General features: G+C 39.5%; 1 protein-coding gene across 7 annotated transcripts in view; it reads left to right on the top strand.

Annotated features, from left to right (window-relative positions):
* The window catches only part of SLC35D2 (solute carrier family 35 member D2), a 49,376-nt gene extending 33,542 nt beyond the window's left edge, over positions 1-15,834 (top strand). For 6 of the 7 annotated variants that reach the window (XM_047700431.1, XM_047700428.1, XM_047700429.1 and 3 more), the window contains 4 exons: positions 5,200-5,267; positions 13,237-13,315; positions 14,353-14,435; positions 15,109-15,834. In XM_047700431.1, coding sequence (XP_047556387.1) covers positions 5,200-5,267; positions 13,237-13,315; positions 14,353-14,435; positions 15,109-15,244 — 366 coding nt within the window. In that variant the 3' untranslated portion in view covers positions 15,245-15,834. The remainder of the gene's footprint in view (positions 1-5,199; positions 5,268-13,236; positions 13,316-14,352; positions 14,436-15,108) is intronic. The other variant, XM_047700430.1, reaches the window with a different exon arrangement.
* The last annotated feature ends 2,714 nt before the right edge of the window (positions 15,835-18,548 follow it).

Raw genomic sequence — 18,548 nt, 5'->3', positions numbered from 1 at the left:
GAAAGTAGTAACAAGAACTCCGGACTTGAAGATTTTTTGAAAACAATGACAGTAAAATCTGAATTTGAGTCTTAATATCTCTATTTGCTGATGTGGGGATCCTGGGAAAACTAACTTAGAAGGGGATTTTGATCGTTTAAAAAATGGATTTATTTATCTCCTGCCTTTATAATGGACATTTTGAAACATATGCAAAATAGAATAATTCATTGAATCTCACGTACCCACCACCACTTTTTGGCATTTTGCCATTCTTATTTCATCTATTCCCATCTGCTTTCATTCTTTTTTTCCTCCTGGAATATTTTAAAGCAAATTCCAGAGATCACGGAGTTTTGCATCTAAGTATTCTGGGAGGTACATTTGGAATTTTGAGAATGTGTTGTTTGGTATTTGCCCTGCTCACCTGTTTGCTGCACTCACCTGAGAGACAAATAAAATGGTCTAGGAATAGAGGAGGCCCAGCTGGAGGGAGTGAAGGCCATCCCTCAGGAAGGGTGAAGATTCAGCCTGTAGCATCCTTACTGGCCACTTTGAAGTGTGCCAGCCCATGCCAAGCTCTGCTTTTCAGAAAGTTGCTAACCATAACACTTCTGAGAAGTGTTGTGTTGTGTTGTTGTGTTGCCTGTATCTTTTATTTATTTATTTTATTTATTTATTTATTTGACAGACAGAGATTACAAGTAGGCAGAGAGGCAGGCAGAGGGAGAGAGAGGAGAAAGCAGGCTCCCTGCTGAGCAGAGAGCCTGATGCGGGGCTCGATCCCAGGACTCTGGGATCATGACCTGAGCCGAAGGCAGAGGCTTTAACCCACTGAGCCACCCAGGTGCCCCAGTGTTGCCTGTATCTTAAGGGAGATTCTTAAGTTCATGCGAGAAAATTTGCTGGGCAGCACTTACCATCCAGCCTTGCATCTGCCCACAGAGCCAAGCCCCAGACACTAAGTCTCTGGTTGCGGAACCCAGGATCAGGGTTCAGAGGGGCCCTGTGCAGTGGCTACTCACCCACCACAGGACACTGTTGCTGTGTGTACTGATCAGCAGGCGTGTGTGGGCACACAGGTTGAGTGGATCCCATTTGTAGCCTTTCCGGGGTTCGAATACTTCGAGAAGTTTGCAGCCTCTTGTGGGCTCCTAGGGTGATGTTGGGGCTTTTCATTCTTTCTTAAAACTATACTTTCTTATTGGTACAATCCCTTTCCAAAAGAGGGGGCAGAAGAACTTAGCAGCAATGCTATGAATGGCATGGTAACCAGAAACTGAATTTTAGGTACCTTATGAGTTAAATCCCCTGGATGTATCATGTTAATAATTTGTAACATTGTTCGCATAGGAATGTGTGTTCCCACATCCAAACCTTTGCTTTATGAACTTGTAACAGGTACTCTTAGAAGTTTTGCCTGCTTGTGGGCTGCTTGGGTGGGGCCCCTGGGTGGCTCGTGGGAACGTCTGACTCTTGGTTTTGGCTCTGGTCACGATCTCATGGGTTCGTGGGATGGGCCCCACAATGGGCTCTGCCCTCAGTGGACAGTCTGCTTCAAGTTTCTCTCCCTCTGCCCCTCCTCCCACTCCCTCTCTCTCTAAGATAAATAAGCCTTTAAAAAAAGGTTTCACCTGCTTGTAATGCTTACATTGCAGAATTATACTTCCTCAATTAATAACAAAAATAATAGCTAATAATTATTGAGGACTTATCAGACTTTGTTCAAAGCATTGTACATGAACTATTTCACTGCTTTCCACAACAGCCCTCTGAGGAAAGGGTACTGCTGTTATGTTCATCTTTTAGATGAACCCAGTATTTAAATAACTTCCAGGGATACAGGGGATCCATCCAGGTAGTCTGATCGAGGAACACATCTTCCACTGTCCTCCCAGTTACTTCATTGTATATGAAAAGTGCTTCTTTCCTTCATGCACGAAAAGTGCTTCTTTACTTCATGCACGAAAAACCAGAACCTAGTGCTTATATCTTTAGAAAGTATAAGAGGCTGAACATACACTCTAACTTCTTAGACAGTGGTGTTCTAGGAGAATATTATGCTTCTGTTCTGGCTTTTGGTGCTAAACTCTCTCAATATTTACCCTTGGCTAGCCTCTTCTGTTTGACCAGGCTCCTAAGATTTCAAACAGAAGGTACCTTCTAGCCCCAGTTGTGGTTACTAGTCACTGTAATTCCAGAACTAAATATAGAGATTTAAAAAAAAAAAACTATATGAAAATTATAATTTAGAAAAAAATAGAATGTGTTTAAAGCTGTAAGAAAGGTCTACTATAAAAATGAAAAAATACGAAGTCATGAAATTAAAACTTTGACTCTATTTTAATTTACAAGTATTGTATGATAAGAGTACCAAAAAATATGGGACAGTTTCTGTAATCAGTCATTTTTAAATCCCTGTAGAAAATATTTGGTATTTTTCACTGGTAAGATTGTTCTGCTCTGTTGCAAGTTTCTTTCAGTTGGTTACTTTTAACTATGGTTGAATCCATTTTAGATTGTGAACCAAATACAATAAAGAAGAGAACTTATGTAATTAGGTCTGTTAGTCTATAAAATTGCATTTTATTTGCAGTTTGGGGTGATTGTACCAAAAGTTGATTGATGAATTAGGGTAAAATGCTAACTTATTAACAGAAGAAGTACTTTGATGAGTCATTTTTTCCTGGTTGACTGGAGAAGATCAGAGGTTGTGGTAAGACTTGTATGACTAACGGCACTAGAGTTCACTCCTGGACCTTGGCCTTATATAGTCAACAGATCTGGTAACAGCACCTTGATTCTGTCTCTGATTAGCAAAGTCAGCAATGCCAGCTACTCTTGTCAACAGTATAGGCCTTTGGAAAATACTGATTGGGTGACCTTTCTTTAGTCGTTTGAATTGCTGCAATAGGTTCAGAGTACATGGTTTATTATAGTTGATGAATAGGAATAAATAATAAGATTCATTTTTCTGATTAAAAAACCCACATAAATGCAAAATAAAAAGATTCATACTGTACCATACTTTTACAACAATAGTAAGTCTAAAGGAAGCAGTACTGTATTGTTTAATTTCTGTTTTTTAAAAAATATTTTATTTATTTATATTTGTGTGTGTGTGAGAGAGAGAGTGAGCAAGAAAGAGAGCATGAGCAGGAGATGCAGGGACAGGGAGAAGCAGATACCCCGCTGAGCAGGGAACACGACACGGGGCTCCATCCTAGGACCCCGAGATCATGACCTGAGCCAAAGTCAGATGCTTAACTGACTGAGCCACCCAGGCGCCCCTCTGTTTTAAAATAAATGTCATACTACATCATTTTTTAAAATGTCACCAGCATAGCTTTATCATTATTAAAGGAACAAAATAAAGCTAAAATCTACTAAAATTTAGAGTGGCAAAGAATCCAAATATTTTTATGAAAATAACTACATGGCCCTCAAGTGGTTCAGGAATATATAGTTTTAATTTACTGTTTGCAGAAATACTTCCAACTTGTTGAATCAATAAATGTTTTGCTTCCCTTGGTTTGAAGTTCAGAGCATATGGTTTTCTATTATTTCCAGTTCTATTTTAATTTTATTTATTTATTTATTTATTTAAAAGATTTTATTTATTTATTTGACAGACAGAGATCACAAGTAGACAGAGAGGCAGGCAGAGAGAGGGAAGCGGGCTCCGGGACTCGATCCCAGGACCCTGAGATCATGACTTGAGCCGAAGGCAGCAGCTTAACCCACTGAGCCACCCAGGCGCCCCTGTTTTAATTTTAGATATAGATTGTTTTCTATGTTTTTTTTGTTTGGTTTTGGTCTTTGACTGCCTTGGATGTTTTCTGCACGTTCGATTGGCTTGGGCTTGCCAGTAAGATGGATTCATGTTTATTATTATTTTTCTTTCACAAATAAGCATTTAAAGAAAATAATTTTATGATGGAAAATTTCAAACCTATGTATATAAGGAGAACAAATAGTAATAACAAACCCATGGACCCATAGACCAGTTTCAACAATTATCAACATTTAATGTGTTCGTTTTTGTTAAGAGAAGTGGACAAAGTCTCACTAATGAAACAATGTCAAGTATTGTAAAAATGTATTAATTGGAGAAGAATCCATTCTAATTGGCCTAAAATTTCTGAACTATAAACTTGACAGAGATTTAAATAGCTTTAAATCTATAAAATTACTAAAACTTGGCTAATAAAGTTTTGTCTAGGAGAAAGTGAATAGAACTGATATTCAATTATGTTACTCAGTACAAACTTAATGTATAGCCTTGAGTCACCTTAAAATCATTTTTGGGTGCAGGCAAAGGACAAAGCACAAATAAAATGCTCCTTTTTATTGTTGCCTTTCATTCCAAGAGGGTTAATTTCATTTTCTCAGCTAAAAGACTAAGACTAAGGTCTTGGAGAGTTGAATCTCTCTCGTAAAATTTTCTGTCCCAGCTCCTCCACCCGATTACTTGCTTGCTTTGTAAATACACAAAGTAGTTTATTTGTTCATAATGCTTACTAAGCATTTGTAAATTCCTTTTTTTAAAAGAGCTTGTTTATTTATTTTAGAGAGTGAGACAGTGCATGTGAGCAAGCAGTGGGAGGAGCAGAGGGGGAGGGAGAGAATCTCAAGCTGACTCTGTGCTGAGCCCAGAACTTGACACTGGGCTCAAGTCTATGACCTTGAGATCATAACCTGAGCCAAAACCAAGAGTTAGACACTTAACTGACTGAGCCACTGAGGCACCCCAAACATTTATAAATTATTGAAAACAGTTCATGGACTTAGTTTTCTGAACCTGCCAACATTATTAATTTTATCATAAGCTTTCTTCTAAGATTATTTATACAAAGTAAACCCAACCATGATTTTGTGAACACAGATTAGTAGAGAGATAGTCACAGCAACAATAGCTGTGTTGTATATGTGCCACCTGCCAGGTTTTAAACAATTTCATTAAATCCTCATGTTGACCTTTTGAGGATGTTTTAAAAAAAGATCCTTGTTTTGTAAAGTGAATCTGAGATTCGGGAAGTAAAAGTAATATGCCCAACATTACAAACTGGTATTGCCTAGAGTTTTTTTAAAGTTGTATTTTCTGTTTGGGAAAGTGTTTCCTGTACTAAAACACACAATTTGGTAAAAGCCATAGATTTAAACTGCAATTAATATTCTAACCATTAGTTTTCTTTTCTTTTTCTTTTTTTTACATAATAGGCTACTGAATTCAATGAATGGAAGAATGTTCTCTTTATCATACAGTTTCTTCTTTCCTGTTTTTTGGGGTAAGAAACCATCCATAAGTAGAAGCTTGATCTGTGATATGTCTTGACAAATCAAGTCAAAATATACATTCTGTCTGCTCTAGCAAAATCCCTTTGTCTTTGCTTCTCCACCTTTCTCTGGAAAGTAGCCTTGCAGCAAGGAGTGGGATGGGACCCAGGATCCCTGGGAACACAGCCTGAAAGACCAGGAGCAAGCATGAAACAGTTTTATTTTTGAAAGTCATGCTTGATATCACATTCTATTCCAAAACGTGATGTTGCCTATTAATATCTGAAAGCATAAATTAAGTGAAATAGTTGTAGTTTTCTCAGTTGTTTTCTGCCATTTGACCCTGAAAAAAATCTAAGTTGTGTTTTTGAGTCACACTTTGTCAAACCATCTTTTCTTTTCTCTCTGATTAAAAAAAAAAAATTCAATCCATATCACACAAACTTAGAAAATACCTTTCTCTAACAAAGCCCAGATTCACCTATGAACAACACAGCAGAGTTTCAAAGTATTTTCTCATTTCACTATAAACTTGATGAAATGCTATTCCTGTTTTTGTTTGCTTGTTTGTTTTACTTGCACTATTGAAGGAACACAAGAACTAACTCCCGCAAAGTCTTTGTCCTCAGTGGTGATGTGGTAAGGAGTGCCTAGATGGGAGCCTCCATTCTCTGGGGCTTGCCTGTCAGAGGTTTGACCCTATCTGTATATAATTCCATACATTTTTTTCCCCCACTTAATAATGTGCTTCTTAGAAAACAAATACTCTTGATAAAAGTTCTTAATGTATTATGTCATCAGTAGTCCCTTTGCAAATGAAAATGCCATAAAGGCATTCCAATTATAAATAAATCAGTAAAAAATGATAAAATCTTTAAGATTTAGGATTCATCCAGATTTAAAGATGAAAATTAGGTAGGTCTGTTTTTAAAGTGGGTCTTTTGAGGACACTAAAATCATGGCACCATTCCAACAGCTAGGTGTCCAGACTCTGTAATCAGATGCCCTGGGTTTGCCACTTATTAGCTCTGAGTCCTTGGACAAGTTTTCTAACCACTCTCAGCCTCAATTTCCTTATTTTTAAAATGGGATCTTTAATAAGGAGATAAAGTATGTGATTCATAGAATGGGGTTAGGTGGATTGAATGAGCTAGAGTGATGAGCCCTCAGCACATGCCGGACACACAGAAAATGCTCAGGAATGTTAAGTGTGATTGTTATTGTTAATATTTCTATTTCTTGAGGTCAGTGTGTTTTCACCCCAGCCAGAATTGGTTCTACCAACAGTCCATGGCTTCAGCATTTTTTTCCTATTACATGCATAGTTGACCCTTGAACGATACATATTTGAACTGTGTGGGTCCAATTTTGTGTGGATTTTTTTCAAAGAATACATACAACTCTGTAAGTGCATTTTCTCTTATGATTTTCTCAATAACATTTTCTTTAGCTTACTTTATTATTAGAATACAGTATATAATACATATAATATACAAAATATGTGTTAATTACCTATGTTCTCAGTAAGGCTTCTGGTCTACAGTAGACTATTAGCAGTTAAGTTTTTGGGAAGTCAAAAGTTATCTCCGGATTTTTTACTGGGCAGGGGGTCAGCACCCCTAGCTCCTGTGTCATTCAAGGGTCAACTGTACTTTTCTTTCACTGGTCAAATTTGAATTTGAAACTGCTCTGGAAGGAAGTTTCAATTTTGGTATGGTGGCTTTTTCAGAATCCTTTCTTGAAGTTTCTCTTTCAAAGGATTGGGATATTTACTTCTTCATAGTAAGAGAAGCCATTGTAAGCTTCTGAGCACATTCTCCCTTTTGAGGATAACTGGTACAGGGCTCGCCCCTTTTCTTTGGTCCCTGCTCAAGGAATGACTCAGGGCTCACACATAGGCATCCCAACCCTTGATTCCAGAGAAATGTGATGCTCAGCTTCTTACTTTCTTCAACTCTTTCAAGTTTGCATTTCAAACTTGGGTTTTCTAACCATCAAACCCCTGTCCCATGTTGAATATACAATTACAAAATTATAACACATTAAAAATGGATGATAAGTGAATGCAATGGTGAAAAGGGCAGACTTTTAATTTTCTTTTGGGTTACAGTAGACTCAGCTTTCAGAAATGCAATTTGTAATCAGGAGTTTGTTGATAAAGCATATGATGGAGTTTAATTATGTCAGGAAGGTAAACTGGATTGTGGGTGCTAAGAAAGTTTAACGCAGGCAAAAGTAAAATTTAAAAATTTTTTTTTAAGATTTTATTTATTTATTTGACAGAGATCACAAGTAGGCAGAGAGGCAGGCAGAGAGAGGGGAGGAAGCAGACTCCCCGCTGAGCAGAGAGCCCAATGCTACGCTTGATCCCAGGACCCTGAGATCATGACCTGATCTGAAGGTAGAGGCTTAACCCACTGAGCCACCCAGGCACCCCAGCAAAAGTAAAATTTAGACTGAAATTTAAGCTGACAAACTAGATATTAAAAAGTTAGCTCTGGGGCATCTGGGTGGCTCAGTCAGTTAAGTGTTTGGCTCTTGATTTCTGGTCAAGTCATGATCTCAGGGCATGAGATCAATCCCTATGGGGCTCAGTGGTCAGCGGGGAGTCTGCTGGAGGATTCTCTCCCTCTGGCCCTCCTTCCACTTATAGATGCACATACTCTCTCTCTAAAATGAATGAATCTTTAAAAAAAAAAAAGCTAGTTCTGCAGGTATTTTTTTTTTAATTTTATTTTTTTCAGCATATCAGTATTCATTATTTTTGCACCACACCCAGTGCTCCATGCAATCCGTGCCCTCTACAATACCCACCACCTGGTGCCCCCAACCTCCCACCCCCCACCCCTTCAAAATTCTCAGATCGTTTTTCAGAGTCCATAGTCTCTCATGGTTCACCTCCCCTTCCAATTTCCCTCAACTCCCTTCTCCTCTCCATCTCCCCTTGTCCTCCATGCTATTTGTTATGCTCCACAAATTCTGCAGGTATTTTTAATCTTGCTGAAAAATTATGGGTTCTGGTTCATTCATACCAGCAACTGGCACCAGCCCTCAGGCTTTGGAAATGATTATCCTAATCTGTTTCTTCCCCAGTAGCAGACCCTTTGGTCCCACTGAAGCTGTAATATATTTCTCAGTAAAAACACAAAAGTACCAAGTATTTTTTAATCACAGGATAACAAATGTTCTATTCCTTGAACCTTCACTGATAACTGCTGTAATGTGTGCATAAAAGAAAACAGGATTCTGAGGATAGCTGGGGCACAGGAACAATATTCCCACATTCCCAGTAAACCAAATCTTAATGTAAAATTGGTGCTCTGGGAAGATGAACCATATAAACCCCATGACTTTGGCATCCTTGGCACTGCACTGAGGCCTTGGGTAGGAGTGTGTTCTTACAAGAGATGGGTGAGATGAGATTACTTGAAATTCTTTGAAGTCTGAAATTAGAATACTATGCTAGGGTACCACTGTGGTTGATGGGAGGTGTGTAAACATGGCCTGTTATTATTTGAACATTTATTGAGTTGATGTTTTGAGTGTTGAGTTTATGTAAATGTACCTTCACAGAATGATAACCAGGACACATTGTAAAGGAGGTCATTTGAGTACTATTTGTGACTACCATGAGTGTGCCATACAACTTGGGTAAATCAGTTAGTTTCTTTTCAGAAAGAGTAAGTACCTTGGAGCAGGAGTTCTGTTCTAGGGGTTTCTCCATGAACATGTCCATCTCTCGGGGACCTATAAACCCAAGCATACTGCTGGCACCTGTTGTCTGAATGTGAATCACATATATGTGCTATTCTTTTTCAAGTAGACATAGGTGATATCTGATTTAGAAATACAGAATGGCAGGAAGCTATTTTTAAATATCTTTGCATTTTATAAATCCACAGATGGCTAAAATTAAAACTACTGTCAGGCAGAGGTTGACATTTTTAGCATTAAAAGTGGTCTGGTTTTCTTTGTACTGAGTTAATGGAGGTTCTTTTTACCTTGGTCGTTTTAGCCAAAGGACTACATAGGTGCCTATCTGCATATAGAAATAGATTGTTTCTTAGAAAATTGGAATAAACTACTTTGATCCTTACTGTTTTATTTTAGCCTCTCTGGTGACACCTACTGGTTATACTGAGAAATGCAGCCTTTTGTCTAGAGGCTCTTTTTCTTAAGACCTGGCTATTTCAGACACCCGCAGGCCTCAGAGAACCGGTGGGGGGGCTCCTCCTATGCTCAGCCCAGCTGGTGAGTGTGTGTCCTACTTGCCCACACTCATAGTGGGTGGATCCAAGGTATCAGCCAATTCTGAATGCAGGTGGAGGTGGTTTCACTAAAAGGTAGGATGGAGAAAACATTGCATGATTGGAATGCCAGAGTAGGAATTTTTAAGCAAAAATAAAAATAATATCCACGATTGCCTTGGGTTTAAAGCTGCATTCATTTAGGAAGCCTGCAGGAAACTTTTCTGTGTCCCTAGGTTGGGTTAGACCGCTCCCTTGTGGTGTAATCTCTAGTATTTTATTAGACTCCCTCCTCAGGGAAGATGCTGTGGGTTATCTACTCTTACTGTCTGTGCTGAACAGAGTAGGCACTCAGTAACATCACGTTGATGTTACTATCTTTTTATTTTATGCATGAATAGGATTATTCCTGGGGTTCTGGATTCATGTTGAATTTATTAAAATTATAAACATTTTAAAAACTTTGATTTTTTTAAGGCTTTAGGTTCAATTTATAAATACTGTTGCTCCATTTATGACGCTAGCAATTTTTGTATTAACATAAGGACATTTAACTGTTTGATTAATGGCTTATTAACTCAAGTTTAGCTGATGAAAATCTCCTAAACAATTTACTGTAAGTTGGTCTTTTTTTTTTTTTACCACTCAGTGAATTAAAAAAAAAAAGTAAGCATTTTAAATTACATTTACAAATATGATTCATCTGATTTTCCTCCAGCTACTCCAAGCCCTAATGAGGTCCTCTGCAAAGCTTATGAGACAGGTTGCTTCACAAACCTAAGCAATTCTTTGAAATCTAGTAAACCCAACTTAGAAATTTGGTAAACAGCTTCTTTTAAACGTCAAATATTGTGTTCAGACTGACACAGGTTTTCTTACTTCTTTCCAATGAAAGCTGCAAGTCTAATCCCATTGTACATTTCATTTTCAAACCACAGAGGCCAAGATGTTGGGTCCTGTAACTTGTCAAATTATTGTAATTACTTTTATCACAGAGACATATAGTAATTCTGAAGATTACAGAATTTAAGTTTATAATGGAATTTCTTCCTTAACATAAAAGCTTGGTGTGCTTTAGCTCTTCAGATTTTTTTTCTTTACCATCCCTGATAAGAAACACACTTAGGCCGAGTGGTTACTGTGTTGATTTGTGATCTGGATTCTGTTACTAAGAGAGATTCTGGCCTGGACTGGGGACTGGGCACTAAATTTTTTCAGGAAGAGACTACCTAACACATAAGGACATAGGCTGAGCCCTTTCGTAAGAGTCTGATTCCCTCTGTTCTGCCAATGGGGATTCAGGCTTATGCCTCCTAACTGGGATTTAGTTTTAAAATCCAACACACCTTATGATCTCTTTGTATCTTTTTTGGGTGGATTGAATTTTGCACCCCACTTAGGTTGCAGCTTATTTTCTTTATTTCTTGATTGGAATGAACATACTTCTTCTGAGTGGATTCTGTATTCATATATATATATATATATATATATATATATATATATAAAGATTTTATTTATTTGACAGAGATCACAAGTAGGCAGAGAGGCAGGCAGAGAGAGAGGGAAGCAGGCTCCCTGCTGAGCAGAGAGCCCGATGCAGGGCTCGATCCCAGGACCCTGGGACCATGACCTGAGCCGAAAGCAGAGGCTCTAACCCACTGAACCACCCAGGTGCCATATATATATATATTTTCATTTTTTGATTGGTGTTTGTCACAATTCCTTAGTCATTTTCTTAGCAGTAAGTGTCACTATAGAGATCAATGTTGAATGCCTGGTGAATTAACTTTGAACATAGGACACAGGAGTGTTATTGGCATGTGGAATCTATTAATTTCTTTCTCCTTTTCCTTTCTTTTCTCTTTAATCCCCATCAGCTGTTTCACCCATCCCTACACCCACCTCCCCTCTCGTAACCATCAGTTTGTTCTCTATTGTTAAGAGGCTGTTTCTTGGTTTGGTTCCCCCTTCTCCCTCTTTTGCTCACTTACTTTGTTTTTTTAAATCCCACATACGAGTGAGTTAATATGGTATTTGTCTTTGTCTAACAAAACTAAAAGGCAGCCTTTTGAATGAGAGAAGGTATTTGCAAATGATAGATCTGATAAAGGAGTAGTCTCCAAAATCTATAAAAACTTAGTAATAAAAAACCTTACAGTTTTGCTTTGCAGAAGCTCTTTATTTTGATGTAGTCACAATAGTTCATTTTTGCTTTCATTTCCCTTGTCTCAGGAGACCTATCTGGAAAGATGTTGTTATGGCCAATGTCAAAGCAATTACTACCTGTGTTCTCTTCTAGGATTTTTATGATTTCAAATCTCACATTTAGGTCCTTCATCCATCTTGAGTATTCCTGTGTATGGTGAAAGTGGACCAGTTTCATTCTTTTGCACATTGCTGTCTAGTTTTCCCAGCACTGTTTGTTGAAGAGACTGTTTTTCCCTTGCCTATTCTTGCTTCCTTTGTCAACAATTAATTGACCATATAATTGTGGATTTCTTTATGGGTTTTCTATTCTGTTTTATTGGTCTATATGTCTGTTTTTGTGCCAGTACCATACTGTTTTGATTGCTACAACTTTGTAATATAACTTGACGTCTAGAACTGTGATATCTCCAGCTTTATGGGATTGCTTTGGCTACTTAGGGTCTCTGGTGGTTCCATACAAATTTTAGGATTGTTTGTTCCAGTTCTGTGAAAAATGCTATGGGTATTTTTATAGGGATTGCATTAAATGTGTAGATTGCTTTGTATGGACATTTTAACCACATTTGTTCTTCCAATCCACGAATATGGAGTGTCTTTCCATTTCTTTGTGCCATCTTCAATTTCTTTCACCAATGTTTTATAGTTTTCTCAGTATAGGTCTTTCTCCTCTTTGGTTAAGTTTATTCTTAGGCTTTGTATTATTTTTGGTGCATTGTAAATAGGGTTGTTGTTGTAATTTCTCTTTCTGCTGCTTCATTATTAGTGCATTGAAATGCAACAGTTTTCTGTACATTGATTTTGTATCCTGCTGCTTTACTGAATTCGCTTATCAGTTCTCGCTGTTTTTTGGTGAAGTCTTTCAGATCTTCTGTACATAGTATCGTGTCATCTGCAAACAGTGGAAGTTTGACTTCTTCCTTACCAGACTGGATGCCTTTTCTTTTTGTGGTCTGTTTACTGTGGAATCCATCAATTTCAGTCTCTTTTGTCCAAAGCCAGCAATCCCTTGCTGATTTTCCCTTCGACACACCAGTGGTTCTCAGTGGCTGCACATTCGTATTACCTGTTGGAGCTTCGAAGCTGCGCCCAGCCGAGGGACCCACCTCAAACCAGCTGAGGGAGAACTGCCATCAGGCATTCTTGTGTGTTACAAAGTGTGCCTGGAGATTCTGATGCACCCCGAGGATTAAAGACCACTGCTGTGACATAGCTGTTAAAAGATTTCAGACCATTAAAAGAAACTCCCCATTCTTCCCGCCTTTACATGGAAACATAATGGGAAATGCACAGACAGAATGAAAAGAAGTCTTAAGGCAGAAAATTTGGCCAGTGCCCAACTGGGCCATTTTCCTATAGAAAGTTGGAATTATAATGGGAGTGTTTAAAGATGTAGGTTATAAACTCTTCATGGTATGTTTGTCTCCATTTGTTTGAAGTACTTGTGGGTCGGTGATACATAGACTTTTCTTAATCTGTTCTGCCCCACGAGTCAGCCGCGCATCCAAGCATTTCCTCCTTGTCCCAGGTTTCTGTTGATGTACTCCACAGTTCTATGCAGCTTTTACAATTCGGCCCTCACAACAGCAGTGGTTGGAGCCATCAAGGTAAGCAGGTGAAGCCTTGGGAAACGGGGAACTGGCCGTGAATCCAGTCTTCACAAGAGGAGCAGGGTTCGATTTTATGGTTGTAACGGGGGGGGGGCGGGGCCGGGGTGGGGGGGGGTGGGTAGAGAAAGCGTGGAGACTTGTGACCTTCGCAGCTGTACCTGGGTCACCTCTTCTTAGATCTTCTCATCCCCTAATCCATGAACCAGAGGGAGGGCTTGCTAATTTAAAAAGGAGAGACAAATTACGACCTTTAATTCAAGGGTGGTCTCCGAGGGGAGGGTCTGAGAAAATGAAGTAAACAAAGCAGAAAAAAATTTCCAAATCTCTGTATTCACCAAGATGCCTTGTTAGGTGCCTTGTTTGTAAACGTGGTTCTGGGAGAACCTGTTGACTAGGAAAGGGAAGCCTTGTGAAGACCTGTTTTTAATGTAGATATATGCACAATGTATAAGGTACTAAACTCATGGACTATATGTAGGTGTGTCTGTGTCTGTGCGTCTGAATACACACAGCAGTGAAGAGGAGGGCAGGGTGTTCTGTGCTCTGTCCCACAGTTGCTTTGATTTTCCAATCACACCAATAGAATGAGTTAGAAAGACTGTCCGCTCTAGCAGTAGACTGTTGGCCACCCATCTCCTCCTAGAATATACAGGGCAGGGCACTGCTTGGAATTTGCTGGATGTCTAATCCATGCAAGTTTAGGGTCCAGTATGATTAAAATTTACCAGCCAGTGATGCTGAAGAGATGGGATCTGAAAAGCTGATTACAGCTCAACACTTACATCTTTTTTTTTTTCTTTTCCTGTGTATTAACTGTAAGGGGCATGAATGATGCAGTGTTCTGTAATTATCATGCCACGGAAAGCCATATGTAATGGTTTTTTCTTCATTCATTCAACATTCTGTGAGCAGCTACTGTGTATGTCTCTGGGCAAAGTAACTAAAATATTTAGTCTCAGGTTTTACCATCTATATGTATTTTCCCCCTAAATCCTTCCCTTTTAAAATGACTAATCCTCTCTCTTTTTCTGCAGAATGTATCCATTGCCTACATTGGAATGTTAGTTGGTGGAGACTATATTTTCTCTATGTTAAACTTTGTAGGGTTAAATATTTGGTGAGTGGGATTTCTAAATGAACTCATTTTAGTAAAATATGAATTTTAAAAAGTGTGATTAATCTGTTGCAAGTGAAGGAACGGGAGGTGTTTTGACATTTTAGTGTCTAAGATAATTTTACTTAAATCACTCCGTTCATCTGTTTTTATGACATGTTCCTTCATGTAGATCATGATGTGTGTGATGAAAATTCAGGGGGCTGAGATCCAAATTTAAGTCCTACGTCTTTCTCAGAAAAACAAAACAAAACAAAACAAAAACAAAAAACATCTAAGTTGTCTGCCTCCCTTTTGTGAAGTGGGCCTTCCTGAGGTCCTGCTCCGTCAAAGCACCATACATTAATGATATTGGGAGGAGGGGCTGAGACACTTTTGAAAGGCATTTTGGGGTTCTATGGAACACTGTCTTAGGATAACAGTATAGTTTATTCAGTAATAAACAAATATTTATTTTCTCTCCAAAGTTTTGTATGGGATTGATCTCTTCTTTTTCTGCCTCCAAAGATTTCTAACCAAGAGAGGTTAATTCTCATCAAGCAAGCCACAAGCTAGGAGAAAAACAGGGGTCTCAATCACTCCTTTCTGGCTAGATCTATAAAGAGGTATATTTTGTACAGACCTGGGGATACTACCTGTGAGGTTTATTTATTTCCACTTTTTTTTCTCCTTTCAGCATGGCAGGGGGCTTGAGATACTCCTTTTTAACTCTGAGTGGCCAGTTGAACCCTAAACAACCCGTGGACGAAGAAGACATTCCTCAGGATTTGAAGAGTTACAATCTGAGGCAAGATTGCAGACCAGGACCATAGGCGGGGCGGGGCGGGGTGGGACTGGGGGGCAGGGCGGGGGGCGGGGCATCCCAGCTGTGGGAACCGGAAGCCAGAGGTTCTGGTCAGGGACAACACTCAGCCACCTGGTGAAAGCACAGCAGAAGCGTCTGCCAACTGCGAAGAGAATCTACCTCACACGCTGCTGCACAGCGAGCCATCGCCAGCCCTCGGAAGCTTATTTGGGCAAAGCCTTACCATCTGAAAGTGAATCTTTCAGAGGAAACCATTGAGGAAAGGGACCTCAACCAAGGATTTTGGGCGGGCAGAGAACTGATTGGTCGGCCAGCCGCATCTCTGAGCTGCTGTCCCCCCCCAGTACCATGTGCGTTTAAGAGGACGGAAATGGCCGACGGTGTGAGTCATTATTATCAGCACCTTGGCCTTAATTTCAAGGATCCCAGCCAAAGCAGAGTCCAGTGAGAACAGTTTTCTTTTCAGTTTAAACAAACATGTCCTTACTTTAATAAAATTAGCCCATCAACTACAAGTTAGTTGTTAGCTCTGATTTCATCATATATCTTGAGATCTTTTCCCGATCATCAAAGTAAAATAAAAATAATTTATAGGCAGGTGTCATACTGTGACATTATTTAGATAGGCAGAAAGACTCTGCCTGAAGGGTGATATTCCTTTTAAGACTCATGCTGGAAACTATTACAAAATAACTCAATGGGAAAAACAACAACAACAACAAAACAAAAAACAAAACCCCAAAAAACTCTCCATGTGCCCTGCTCACATTTAAGTAGCTCATATTTCTCTCCCCATCTCCCCAGGTTTGTTCAGGGGCCTTTGAAATTCCAATCACCTTGATTTTAACCAAAGGTACATTTCATCATAGGTTCATCTGACCTCCCACACCAGTGATGTGTGGGAAGGAGCCCTGAATGGATAAGCATTATTATTTTCATTTCCATCAAGGAATGGACTGGGGTGCCTGGCTGGCTCAGTTGGAAGAGCATATGACTCTCGATCTCAGGGTCATGAGTTTAAGCCCCACGCTGGGTATGGAGCCTACGTAAAACAAAGAAATGGGCCATCCTTGTTGGGGTTGTGGTGTAGGGTAAGGCTCCAGTCTGGGCAACAGGAGCCTTGTAATCCCATCTCTACCACTACCCCCCTGATACCTTCTCAGGTTACCTTGCTATTGTGACCTCCATTGTTTTAATCTGTAAAGTTGAACTGGATCTCCAAACCCTTGCTAGCTTTCACTTTCTAAGTTTCTAGAAGCTGAGTCAGATGTGGGGCAGAGCAGCAAATGAAGGAGTGATTGTATTGATGCATTGTTTCCAATTATCTTTCAAAAAAAATTTGACTAGATATCTAAGTGGAATTGCACAGTGTTTGTCTTTTGGTGCCTAGCTTACTTTACTTAGGGTAATGTCCTCAAAGTTCATCCTTGTAGTAGATGTTAGAATTTTCTTCCTTTTGAAGGCTGAATAATATTCCACCATATGGTTGGCTATACCACATTTGGGTTACCCATTCATCTATCAATGGACACTTGGCTATTTATGAATAACTCTGCTAAGAGCATGGGTGTAGTCATGTGTCTTCGAGACCCTGCTTTCAATTCTTTTGGATATTAAAATTTGTTTCTTTTATGTTCAGAACACTTTTAACATCAAATGTGTGGAGTTTTTCCCCTCCTATCAAGGAATTCTCCTACTCTCTGGACTCCAACTACATGTCCAACAATTCTAATTCAATTCTAACTGCCTGGAGTTAGGGCAGACCCCACGGATGAAGGGTTCAGTCCCATAAAACTGCCCCCACTTCAGATGCCAATCCCAAGTCCCAGGTTGTGACCTATGCTTCTAACCAATTGGCCATGAATCAGGGGTTTGCACACTCCCTCCCTCAGGTTGGATAATTTTCTGGAATGGCTCACAGAACTCAGGGAGAGTACTTAAGTCTCTGTAACTGGTTTCTTACAAAGAATACAGCTCTGCAACAGCCAGAAAGAAGAGATGCATAGGAAGAGGTATGTGGGAAGGATCTTGGAGCTTCCATGCCCTCTCTGGGCCTACCACCCTCCCACACACTGATGAGCTTGCCAGCCCCAAGCTCTCTAAACCCCACAGTCTGGGCATCCTTGCCATTTCCTATAGCAGCTGAATCATTTTACATTCGCACAAGGGTTCCAGTTTCTCCACATCTTGTGGGGGGCTTTTTGTTTGTTTTGTTTTTGTGGTAGCCATTCTGATGGGTGTGAGGTAATTGTGTCATTGGAGTTTTTTTTTTAATAATCATTTTTTTAATTTATTTTCAGCATAACAGTATTCATTTTTTGTACCACACCCAGTGCTCCATGCAATCCGTGCCCTCTCTAATACCCACCACCTGGTTCCCCCAACCTTCCACCCCCCCCTTCAAACCCTTCAGATTGTTTTTCAGAGTCCATAGTCTCTCATTGTTCACCTCCCCTTCCAATTGGAGTTTTGATTTGTATTTCCCTAATTCTTGGTGATGTTGGACATTTTTAATGTGCTTGTTGGCCATTTGTATGTCTTTAGAGACGTGGCTTTCTAAATCTTTTGCCCATTTTTGAATTGGGTTGTGTGTTTTGTTGTTGAGTTCTAGGAGTCCTTCATTGGTTAACCTTACTTTGGAAAGACTTCTAGAGTGTGAGGTGGGGCCCTTGAGCTGTTGTGTCCACCTCCTCCTGTGTCTTGAGCATCAGTCCTGAAGCCCAGAGGCCAAAAATGCTAAGATTTGAAAACTGTGAACACCCACTTCTCATTTTCTCAGTGACAAAACAAAATGGCAGCACATTTTTGCTTTCTTCCAACAATTTTTTTCTGGTTTTTATTTTCTGAATCCTTGAAGATGATTTTGGGTTTTTCTACTCTTAATATGGTCAACTTTTGTTTGTTTTCATAGCCAGGATGCCTTGTTGGAGATTCTTACTTAGTTTTTTTTTTCTTCTGCAATCACCCTGAATCTTTTTCTTGGACTTTTCTTACGTGACCCTTTCTTTTTACCTTTCTGTGGAGACTTCTCCTGCTTCCGTGTGTGGCCAGCAGAGGGCACACGAAGAGCAGCCTGGCAGCATTTGCAGTTTCTAGAAGATCCCTAAAGACCCAGCTTCCTGTGCTGAGATGGTGGTGGGAGATCCAATCTGGTTTTTGAATTAAGATTAGTTGAGGAAGCTGGGTGTGGAGAGGTGGTATGAAAGGGATTCATGAGATCAAGGAGGCTAATGAGGAAATGTAGCCTCATGCCTCAGGTCTCCAGATTTCTTTTTTTCTCACTAAAAGATATTGTAAAAGCCATCCTGGAT

The sequence above is a fragment of the Lutra lutra genome, chromosome 13 (genome assembly GCF_902655055.1).
Source record: "Lutra lutra chromosome 13, mLutLut1.2, whole genome shotgun sequence".
Classification (NCBI taxonomy): Eukaryota; Metazoa; Chordata; class Mammalia; order Carnivora; family Mustelidae; genus Lutra; species Lutra lutra.
Note: the sequence above shows the minus strand (reverse complement) of the source record. Positions and strands in the feature narration are given on the sequence as shown.